Source organism: Mixophyes fleayi, chromosome 8, assembly GCF_038048845.1.
Source record: "Mixophyes fleayi isolate aMixFle1 chromosome 8, aMixFle1.hap1, whole genome shotgun sequence".
Lineage (NCBI taxonomy): Eukaryota > Metazoa > Chordata > Amphibia > Anura > Limnodynastidae > Mixophyes > Mixophyes fleayi.
Genome location: NC_134409.1, coordinates 36317955 through 36330692, shown reverse-complemented (window position 1 = coordinate 36330692; position 12738 = coordinate 36317955). Strand labels below are relative to the sequence as shown.

Sequence of the window (12738 nt, the reverse complement as noted above, 5' to 3'; positions counted from 1 at the left end):
ATGATGTCAATTACTATAACAATATGTTTATACACTTCTCTATTAACATTTACATTAGACAAATACACAAGGAAAAACAAAAAAAAGTTACAAAAGCAGGAATTTAACTGGTTGTCTACCCATCTTTCTTAATGTATTTTTTTATTTAATTACATTACTAATTATCTGTTTCAAAAACAGAAAGTTAAAAAGAGTTTCCTTGAACGATGTCTTAAGTCTAGAAAAACACCTATAATGTGCAGTAAGAAGGAGCGGACAAAGCACTGCAAACAGCTTAGCTGCTGCGTTTCACATGACTTCATATAACACCTGGTTTACCAAGTAGGAGGTGAACTGCAGACCATCTATACATCTAGACAAATCTCAGAAGGTAGCCGATTGTGCCACAAGTATTACTGCTAGCACATAAATACTGACAGCAACATGTATTTTTAGGTATAATGTCAAACTCTAGAATTAACTTTTGCACAGTCAATACTGCAGTCTACCCTATTCACTCAGTTGTCAGCCCTGCCCACTTGTGGCACATCACTCAGACTTAAGTTGTTCACTAATATAATACATGAATGGACTGCAAAGCACACCCATCTAAGGCTAGGGAAGAAGAGATCCAACAACTGGTCTGGTAATAGAAGTCAGGTGACACTGGGGTAGGAGGAGGGTGTGGTGACATATTGCATCACCATAGCCCCGCCCCCACTATAAAAAGCCGGCAAAATTCACGGCATGGAATGGAGGGGGCGACGCTTAATGACCCGATTAAGCCCCGCCTCCTCTATTCACTGCCGTGAATTTCGGGAGTTTTGCCTACTCCTCCGGGAGTCCATGAGGACTCCCCGAAATTCGGGAGCTAAGGAGAGTAGGCAGGTATGTGATTAATTGGACAACTTTTTACATTTTAAAGAGTTGCAATTAAACTTTATATTTTAATGAGAGTACCATAAGAAAATGTCTGTAAATAAACATCACACTATTGGTGAGATAACACTTTAACAGAGCTTTAGTTTAGTCTCCTATACGCAGACCACACAAGGAAAGGATACATTATGTATGGACTCTGTATTGTTCATTAGGATTATACAGTCATCTTGCCATACAATGGTTATAACGGCATATTACAAAAGATTGGACTTTACTAGGAGAAACCTGCTATTGTAAATTTCCATGAGACAGGAATCACAAGACATATTCCTATCATTTAAATATAACACAAGGAAAAGTTTTATCTGCTCGCATAACCACACTTACGTCATTTGTGTTTGTGAAAATGTAAACAATGACTAAACAAATGATGTCATTTTAATATACTCTACAAAACTTATGTCTGTATATCTATACTGGAGGCCTGTCAAGTACCTGTAAAATGCAGTTTCTATAAAGGTAACAGACAAGACAGCGTGCTTTAGGTTTTTACATGCAATAACTTCCTGTTAAGACTCAATTTAAAAATCAAGTGGTGTTGGTGGGGGGGGTGAGGTTATGGTAAAAGCAACTTTGAACATAAAAGACCCCTCTTTGACCATGTCTCAACCTAAACAGAGCATAGACATGCAGTTTCGCCTTGTCTAGCCATTTCCAATAGACATGCAGTTTCGCCTTGTCTAGCCATTTCCATTACAAAGAGTGATGGGTGAATAGGTCTGAGGCATTAATCGTTTCAAACCAAGTCCAATGGGTATATTTATTAAACTGCAGGGTTTGAAAAAGTGGAGATGTTGCCTATAGCAACCAATCAGATTATAGCTGTCATTTTGCAGAATGTACTAAATAAGTGATAACTAGAATCTGATTGGTTGACTATAGCAACGTCTCCCCTTTTTTAAACCCGCAGTTTAGTAAATATAACACCACAGATAACAGTAGTCTGGCACTGCCAGTAGAGTCTCAAGCACTTTGATAACCACTAAATAAACACTATCAGGAGGCTCATTGCTCTATGTATGCTGCTGTATTTCATATACCAGGCTTGGAACACAACAGAGTCTCTATCAATAGCTGATAAATGCTGCGTTTGACTTAGCAGTCCAATCTACAGCAACATAATCGTAAACATCCAAATTAATGTATCTTACACATTGCTGACATTTTGAGGTGAACCCATCTCCTACGTGCCTTGGAGGCTGCCACTGTGGGCTGAAACTTTATTCAGACTATTAATTATGAACTTGTGACCTCATGGAGACACAAAGTACCTCATGCCTCACTGATGTTTGGTGAATGTCCAAACAGCATTCTCATTAATATTGCTTCAGCACACACACAAAAACATTTTTTTTACCAACGTCAGATACATTTTATAAGAGTGGTTTTATTAATCCATCTCTGGCAGATATTCCAGCGTGTAATGATTGTCACACTTTAAAATGCAAGAAAAGGATGATTACAAATGTGTACTGTGTTTGTTTGTGAAGCCAATCGGACAAGAACATTTACTTCTATATCTATTGCATTAACCACAGCAATTAAAAAACTAAAACACAGTTAAAATTTACTTTGACAAATGATTACATTTTAATACAACCAAAAGAACAACCCTTTCCTACAAGTTTTACTAAGAAAGCGCACCCTCCGCTTACATAAAGCGAAGGAAGCCACGGTGGCTAAGTGGTTAGCACTTCTGCCTTACAGAACTGGGGTCATAAGTTCAATTCCCGACCATGGCCTTATCTGTAAGGAGTTTGTATGTTCTCCCCGTGTTTTCCTCCGGGTGCTCCGGTTTCCTCCCACACGCCAAAAACATACTGGTAGGTTAATTGCCTACCAATGAATTGACTTTAGTCTCTGTGTCTGTGTGTGTGTGTATGTTAGGGAATTTAGACTGTAAGCCCCAATGGGGCAGGGACTGATGTGCGCGAGTTCTCTGTACAGCGCTGCGGAATTAGTGGCGCTATATAAATAAATGGTGATGATGATGATTTAGTGAAGCCTAGCACTTCACTTAGAGCTAGAGAGGCACAGTGATGTCACTGGCTAGCAGTGAACAGAGAGGTTGCATTTCCATGAACACTGGCACTGCCCACAAAACAGCTGCCTCTAGGAAAAAAAAAAAAAAAAAAAGACACCGCTAACAAGACAGACATAAGCCATACTGGCCTTATAATGGTCTGAACCATTTAAACCTCTCCAGTATACAGAATTGAAGAACGGAGCTCACCATACACTCTGATACACTATACTACAAAGTGTTATTAATATGTAGTTCAGCAGCCCCAGATTGCGCTCTTTATGGCAAAGACTTTTGCTCTATGTAGTGTTACAAAAGCGGTCATGATCATGGCTAATAATATAGTAAATAACCGAGGGCTACTGGACTCACCTTGAGATACAAAGGCCTCTTTCAGATACAGCAGTACATCAGCAAACCTCCGGACATCGTTCACCAGCTGCATGATGTACTCAGGATCCACAACAGAGCTGTCATAGCAATCCGAATTGGTGCTGATGCTGCTCAGCGAATTACTTTTGGTGCTTCTCCCCATTCCCCAGGTGGCAGAATTTGAGATGGTGAAGAAATTTGAGGTAGAAAACCGTGCAAATCCTAAACCACGCCTGTTACCTCCTCCGTTCTGACGCAACATCCCAGCGTGCTTCCGAGAGCCCCTCAGCAAGCATTCAGTGCCACTCTTTACCCATCGGCCACAGATTCAGACCTTCAAAGAGGAAAAAACATATTTGTTGGGTAACGGTGGATATGTAAATAAAGCATATTATGTCACCTGCTAATTAACTACAATGACGGGTGTGTAAAAGTCAAAGACACTCTTGCTACAGCAAACATTGTATGTGCAATTCTGAATAAGCTGCAGATTTTTATAAGGAAACAACTTAGAAGATGATGCAATTCTTATATCAAAATGTCTAGTGTGTTTAGGAAAAATGTCTTTCACATGAAGAAACCCTTATCTCAAGTCTTTACTTCTAGGGGGTATATTTACTAAACTGCGGGTTTGAAAAAGTGGAACTGTTGCCTATAGCAACCAGATACTAGTTATCTTTTAGTACATGCTACAAAATGACAGCTAGAATCCGATTGGTTGTCATAGGCAACATCTTCACTTTTTCTAACCCGCAGTTTAGTAAATATACCCGTAAGTGCCCAAAATGTATAATCACTGCTCTTAGTAAACCTTTTATGCAAAGCAAATTAAATTTTAGGTGATTTTAAGTGATGATTTAAAGGAACATTTTGCTCATTATAAAATGTTCTGCAAAGATATTCTTGTTGCGTAAAACAAGACAACTGCTGTGTCTAATAGGTACTTTGTTAAAGTTACCGCTTTGTAAAGAAAAGAAGGTATTCTCCGTTTTTGTTAACAATGTGGCTACTAAGTGGACTATTACTAAATGACTTATTTAGAGGTGCACACCACACTATAGTACTCCACCCCCATAACATTCCATGGCTAGATAAAGAAATTAGGCAACGGTTAAAAAACAGGCATCTATTGTTGCTTGGTCAGTCATGTCACTTCTAAATTTTAAAAAAAAAAAAAAAAAAAAGAAAAAAAAATAGTCTCCAATCAAAGTATTCTATAAGTCTCTACCGGATAGGGTTCCGATGAAAACTATAGAAAAACAAAACAAACAATAATAGGCATTTTTTTAGTGCCGACAGGTAGACAGTTGTAGAAAGTTTTGGGAGGCTCTCATACATCTAAATTAATTTCTTTGGTCAACAAATCCCTTTAATAAATATGATTTACAATTTGACATCAGGTCACCAGACACACAGCTCTTGTGTAATAGAAGCAGAATTTATGTTTACATGTTTTTTTTTGGGCCAATTCTGTTTATCCCTAACAGTAAAAAATCCAGACCTATCCAATCATAGAGGAGCCTAAAAGAGTTTTAATTTAAGAACACTGATGCCACATCTAGATACACAACCTTTTTTATAAGCGTCAGTGAACAGTTAGCCCGCACTTCACCTTTCGCTACCCCCGATCCCTTAAAGTTCAATGTGGTTACCGCTACTCAGTTGCCATCAGGACTTTTGCAGGAGACAGTGGTGATTACCAAAGAAGTGTAGTATCTAGACAACAGACAAGTATGTAATGCAGAGGTCAGGGCAGGCTGCAGACATACAAGGTCAGGAACAGGCCAGTTCAAAAAATGAGAATTTAAATAAATGAACAGCACAGAGGTATTGCAGACGGGGTCACGGGAGCCAGATTAAGTACCAGGCCTGGAATCCACACTGGCAAAGCCTGCAAACACGTCAAAATCAAGATTACATGTGCTATGCACTCACGTCTGTCTAATGGTCATATGCAGCTTCACAGATACTCCATAGAGACTGACACCAATAGAAAAAAAGGCACACATGCAGCTAAGAGCACATTGTCAATTCCTAAACGTAATAACCATAACACTAATGTCTTTCTGGGATGAAGGAAATGGTTGGATTGCTGGACTATGCAAAATTTGCTTACTTGCAGATTCGACAATATGCATTGACTCTTACTCGATCACTGTAGTGTTTGCAGATTAGGTCTATCAAGCTAATCTGAACAGAAGGCTACTGAGAAATGTAATAGTCTTATCACACACCATAACATATCTTTTCTCAAGTAGTAAAATGTATGTTCAAAATTGATTGCCTTAGGAAGAGAAAGCCACCTACAAAAGTTTGGTAAAAGATTTGGGAGATAGTGTACATAAAACATGACTCATGTATTAGGCTTGCCAGTTAAGACCATACTTAACTCACATCATAAACTAGTGGTTCATATCTTGATGGCAGCTATATGTTTGAAAGCGCCCCATTGTAAGTGCACTAGATCATCAACTAGATATGTGAATCAATGATGCACATCATAAATTACTCACGGCCAGACTTACTAACATTATGATGAGAGATAAACAAGTCAGGAAGATGTTGTGGAATAGTGAAGGCCAAGAGGACCTTGATAGACTGTATAAGATTGGCTATAATTTACCATGCCAAGATGTTATGTGCAGTGTACCAGATTATTCCCAATATGGTGTTAGAATATTTTATTATTTGTGTTTTTTTTGTGTTTAGACACTATTTCAGGGTGCCGGTAATAAATAGCAGATCTTTAGAACTATCGATCATTCCAATGAAGACCATAACAATCTTTTACTTAAGCTGGGTACACACTACAGAAATTTCGACCAACTTTTTATGCCAAGCGATTTTACATGCGATCGATGGTCCGATCGCTCGGTCCATGGACTGCATACACACTAGCCTTGTTTAGGACGATAAAGGGAAGAGCGGACGTCCCTTTAGCGACTTTTTACAGCCATGTTGTCGTGAGCAATGACTGTAATTTCGTACTCACTGTTGTGGATCGGTCGGAAGTTTATACACACTACACAGCGGAAACGAGATTGGAACGAAAATATTAAACCTTACGACCAACCAAATGAGGTGATAATCGTCCATTTGGGCAGACTTTCGACCATCGTGTCACTGCACACACTGACCTGACTTTTGAACGAACGGTCGTATGTCGGCTGATGGAGCCGATTATTGGACGAAAACAGTGTAGTGTGTACCCAGCTTAAGTTTGTTTTGTTTTTTTATTTACTTGTATTATTTGGAAAACCCAATAAATCTCAGTGGAAAACAAACAAACATTTAGCTAACCAGGGCATTTATCAAGGCTGACAGCGTGCATCGTTTTTAAGCATTCTTCTTCTATAGCTTAAAGGCACCATTACATTTGACATTAAATAAAAGCTATAAAAAGAACAGATGCACATTTTTAACTAGAGCAAATATTATGTAACATTTACAAAGTCATAACTTCCTTATAGGTCTCACTCAAAATAAGTATGGGACATTACTTTAATCACATAAGTGAAATCAAAAGGTTTTATAACGCTGCAAGTTCTTGAAAAAGACTCCTGCTGGCCTATAATAGAAAACTATTAAGGCACAGCAGGAAGCTGCTCTTTGGAACAGGAAGCTAGGACTCTTACCCATGCTCCATTTACTTACATTCACCACAAGTGAATGCATTGGGGTCAATGGAGTGTCGTCCATTGTCCCTCCTCCTGACCGTAAGCGCTCACTACCACTCCATTTCAAATATGATTGCGTTTCACATGCGGTGCACTAGCGTGTAACAGCGGAAATGACACACGCCAGTTAAAACACAGAAAATCTTGAAAAGTACATGTCAATGTAATTTTTGTATGGATATGCATAGGTGACAAAGTCATCTTCCTCAACGGAGTAACTTGTATGTTGGAAAGAAGTTTACTTCTTTAGCCTTTGTTTTTTGCTATGATACTCAAGTTGATAAAGACATCACTGGGGTCATTACGCAATTATATGTGAAGAACATTGTAAGAACCTAGAGCCAATAAAAGAACAATGGAGCTAATATAATCAAAACAAATAGTCACATGTTTAGCCTACAAATCTACATTTTTTTTCCCTTTACCTACCCAGCTGAAGACGTAGGATATTAGCAAGGTTGTTCTCTACACCAACAGCATAATAAATCAAGCCTACTAGTGGGCATGCTAACAGGTGTATTGAAATGTTTATCTCGGTACCATACATAAAGTAAAATTAAATTGATCTAACTTAAGCTGGGTACACACTACAGAATTTTCCACCAACATTTTATGCCGAGCGATTTTACATGCGATCAATGTTCCGATCGCTCGGTCCATGGACTGCATACACACTAGCCTTGTTTAGGACGATAAAGGGAAGAGCGGACGTCCCTTTAGCGACTTTTTACAGCCATGTTGTCGCGAGAAATGACTGTAATTTCGTACTCACTGTTGTGGATCGGTCGGAAGTTTATACATACTACACAATGGAAACTAGGTTGGAACGAAAATATTAAACGGTACGACCAACCAAATGAGGCGACAATCGTCCATTTGGGCAGACTTTCGACCATCGTGTCACTGCACTCACTGACCCGACTTTTGAACGAGCGGTCGTATGTCGGCTGATTGAGCCGATTATTGGTCGAAAACCGTGTAGTGTGTACCCAGCTTTAGCCACTGAAATCTGTCTACCCACTTATGATGGTAGTGCAGCTACCAGAATCAGGACAGAAAACCTGAAGCTCAGTGCTTTCAAGTGTAGAAAGGAAATGCAATTTTGAATGTAGCCCAATAGGACACCGAGAATAATGTAGGCTTTAGTATTGATGAATTGTTTCCTAGATCTTTTAATCTCTTTACATCCATTCAAACAATTGTTATTCTTGTACAAGTCAATATACTGTTGAATGGTCTACTGAATTACTGTGTACCATGGCTGTAAACAGTATCATTAGGACAATGAGTCCCCTGAAATACTTCTAATTGTATCATTTTACACCAACACTGAAGGTTAAGAAAATAAAGTAAAATAGGGAAATGATTCCACTAAGTTACATCTGCTTCACTAGTAATAGGCAGACAAAATGAGCAAAAAAAACAAACAAAAAAAAAAAAAAAAAACAAATGTCAAGCTAACAAGAGAATACAGCAGCAAACAGAATGTTGCAACTAAAATTCAATTATAACAATGACATCTTATAACACCCTAACAAGACGAGTTGATGTCTTTTAGTCAATATTTGTTTAAGTTTTGCAATTCTATTCATGTATAAGTTAATTCCAACCCAGTTACAAATCTGCAGTATTTTCATACCACTGAATTCATATATAGACATGTAACATACATGTGCACATGCTCAATAAGTAATCTCTTATTTACGGTGCTCACCGAGGTCAGTTTATGTAGTCTATAGGAAAACAAACTCTGCTGTACATCATGCGGATATTTGGTAAACCTGAAATAAAGCACTGTGTCTCCAACAATAACTAGCCCTGTGAAAATGACTCAATAGGTGTTGGAGCCACCAATGATTACATGATAATTTCCACTGATAGGTGTGTTTGGGTGGAGGCGTACTGTCAAGATGCAGTGTCACATCTGATGTAGACCTAGCGACTTCTAAAACTAGTTCTCAGGAGAACAAGGCACAAAGTTGAATAGACCATCTTCATACATTACACACAGCCTGGCTAACGTCATTTAGCATCATAATAAAAGGAGGGGACGGGAAACGTTACTACTCTTTAAACAGTCAGAGAGCTATTTGTCAAGCAGAATACAAGTATACCGCCATTCATTAGAAGCAAGGTACTCCATTTCATGAAACTGGGATTTCAAGCCTTTATATGCTACTAGCAAAATATAACATAAAAAAGTCTACACAACATATGAGCAGCACCTATAATTCGGCTAAACAGTAGTGGATATGGAAAAATCACATTTCTGTTTATTTTGGTAGCAACATCCCTTAAATGACAGCCATAAAAATTACATGGAGAATATCAAGATACTGCAAGTATTTGCTCACTCAGCAGAACGTCTGGGAGTAGAGCTGATGGATTTCTGCCCTGTGTGTCTTTAAAAGGTACTTTACAATTATGTTTCAATGCCTCTAATACTATTATGGTAATTATCAATGGCCATGATAAATCAAGCCTTAAAACTGGTTTAAGAATCAGCAGAATTTGTCAAAGCATTAAGTGCCGAACTACATACATCAATGATGCTCCTGACCTAGCACTAACTAAATCTACTAAAGTTCTCAACATTCCACTAAGCCTCAATGCACAGTCTAAGGGGTATAGTTACTAAACTGCAAGTTTGAAAAAGTGGAGAGGTTGCCTATAGCAACCAGATTCTAACTATCATTTATTTAATACTTTCTACAAAATGACAGCTAGAATCTGATTGGTTGCTATCTTCACTTTTTCAAACCAGCAGTTTAGTAAATATACCCCCAAGAGTCCCTTCACTGTACTCATCCTCCTGTACTTCTAATCTGCTTCAATTCAGCTGATTACGCTCTCTGCACACCCTCTACTCCACTGGCCTCCATGACTCTTCTTTCCTGGTTCACTTCCTACCTATCCAATTGCTGTTTCTACCTCTACTACAGGGTTTCTCAAACCCGGTCCTTCGGGGTCCTAACAGTGCAGGTTTTCCAGGTGGCAAGGGAAATAATTAGTACCGCCTGTGGATCTGTTACAATGTGTCAGTCAGTAATGACTACACCTGTGCTCCAGCAAAGAGATCTGGAAAACCTGCACTGTTAGGGGTCCCTGAGGACTGGGTTTGGGAAACGCTGATCTAGTACATCATCTCTTTCAGTCTGTTGGATCTCACTAAGCTCGGTTCTCTGCCACCTGCTTTTTTCAATTTACACCTCTTTTCTTGGTGAACCAATTCACGGATTCAGCTTCCAGTACCACCTTGACGCTTACAACCCCCCCTCCCCCTTCCAAATCTATCACTCCTCTACTATCTTATGCTAGCAATGGTATCTGCTATTGTCCTCTATTGCAACCAGCTCTCACTCCCACCTATAAAAGTTCTGTAGAAACACAAAATGCGCCATTTATCTTATATTATATTTTTTATTCGCTATTGGTAACGGACATTAAATAACGATTAATTTTTATTTTACATTGAAAGAGCATCACACAAAGAGGTCACATATGAGATTATTGCTGAGAAACATACCAAAGGCACTTAAATGTGGCCAAAATAATAAAATTAACCATAAAGTAAACAATTAATTTGTTCACCCTTTTTTTTGCCTTTTGCTAAATCCCATGAGACTATGTTTGTACAGAAGACAGGAAGAGATTGGAAAGTGGGGATTTCAATACACACACTACTCTACTAATTAGGATGTGTGTGTTATCTGGTGTTATGCACTCAATATGCAAATTATATAGTCTTCTATTACAAATCATATTCCAATACACAAATATGGCAGCAGTCCTGATTGAGCCCTGGCTGATGACCAATCTCATATGGTTACAAATGTCATCCAAACAGCTACTGTTTTCTGTGATATTCTTAATTTGCAAATATAAAAACAGACATAGATAAAGAGCTTATTTTAAAGTATATATAGTAGCACAGACGAAAATAAACTCAAAGGCCTCTAAGAGTGTACTGTGAACAGTAACGTTTAAGGGTAGTTCTTATACACCTCAATGGGCACAAACCAATAAAGAATATTTTACAGGCCCTTCTGGCTTCTAACTTTGAGTGACTGGCTCTTGGCTTTAACCCTCATTGTCATAACTTAAGAAATAGTTAAACATTCTATTTAGAACATTTTGCATATTGTGGTCAGGTTTATAGCTGAAAAAGATTGAATTTGTTTATTGTTTGAAATATAAAGTGACAAAAAGTTACCAGTCTTCAATATATAAAACATTGATTTCTGTATCACCCTATCCATAAGCATAATCCCAAAAACATGTGGTAGCAGGAAAAAAAAAAACCAAAAAAAAACCCCAGACTTTTCTGCGATTGAACAAGCCAATATCTCTCCCTGTGCAGCCTCTTTCCTAGAATGGTTTAGATTCCTCGGACTTTGAAGCTGGGGGCCCACAGTGAAAAGCCTGAATATGTTCAGCTGCCAAATCGCACGCTCTCTGGAGTATTTAAATACAATCGATAGCACGCACTAACAGGAAAAACACAAATGCAGACGGACGAGAGCACAGGCTGATAACCATCCTCCATTCAGCAAAAGGAGCTCTGGCAGGGACAAGAGAAATTGCAAAAATGATAACACGGGTATACCCCACTCTGATTGTGTGCAAATGTGGATAGAAAAAAAACAAAAAAAGGTATTAAAATTTGCTTAGTAGAAGTACAGGAAGAATTAAAATTTTTGCAAGACAACTGAACTCAAAGAAGGGCAGAACGTTTGGTTAGATTTTGCAAAACTCTAAGGGCTAGATTTACTAAGCTGCGGGTTTGAAAAAGTGGGGATGTTGCCTATAGCAACCAATCAGATTCTAGCTTTCATTTGTTTAGTACCTTCAACAAAATGACAGCTAGAATCTGATTGGTTGCTATAGGCAACATCCCCACTTTTTCAAACCCGCAGCTTAGTAAATCTAGCCCTAAGTTCACATTTTTTCCCAATCAAATCAGAACACTTGTAAATAGTACCACGCGGAAAAAAACCTAAGCCCCAGACTGAAACTTAAATAGTGGAAACTAGGCAAAAATGACCTCATCTTTATTTGTGTAACACCTGTTCTGCAAGACCTAGAATGCCCCCTAGCAGGGACAGATAAAAATGTATTAATTAGCTGCAATACCACAATAGACACTATTTAAAAGGACACTTTTTAAAGATCACTTTAAAGCAGTTATTATGTCATACTGGTGTGAATTATAATCCTGGGATGCTGTACAATTGACACAAGTATGACTCTTTCAAAATGCACATCTGTGTGGAAATGATATATTCATTTTCATATTAAGAATCAGAAAAACAGATTGTATAACAGTTGTCTATGCAAAGCCACATAACCTTACAATATATTGTAATTCATCTGTTCATGTATATCTGAATATTCTGTGCTATTTCTGTCCCCAGTTACAAATGCAATTATTCTAGTATATTATCTTATAGACCTTATTGTCTATGTATCATAAATCTCAGGCATCTCTATACATCACTGAACTTAATAAATTCAAAGTTAAAAATAAATTACCAAATTAAAGCCACAAAAAAACATCTTGACCTGCTGAAAAGCAGACATGCCAGTAGCAGTTCTAGCCAAGATTAGACTACACCTTCAAATGCCCAGAGGGGACATACATCAACAAAGATAAATTGCACATTGTCTGGGATTTTGAGTTAAGACATTATTCACTGCACCTCAATTAACTTGTCTCTTTCCTATGTATAAGACTAACCATACAAG

At 38.2% G+C, this 12738-nt stretch overlaps 1 protein-coding gene across 2 annotated transcripts in view; it reads right to left on the bottom strand.

Annotated features, from left to right (window-relative positions):
- The window catches only part of ARHGAP29 (Rho GTPase activating protein 29), a 96195-nt gene that overhangs the window by 80331 nt on the left and 3126 nt on the right, over positions 1–12738 (bottom strand). For both annotated transcript variants that reach the window (XM_075182346.1, XM_075182345.1), the window contains exon 2: positions 3317–3650. In XM_075182346.1, coding sequence (XP_075038447.1) covers positions 3317–3578 — 262 coding nt within the window. In that variant the 5' untranslated portion in view covers positions 3579–3650. The remainder of the gene's footprint in view (positions 1–3316; positions 3651–12738) is intronic.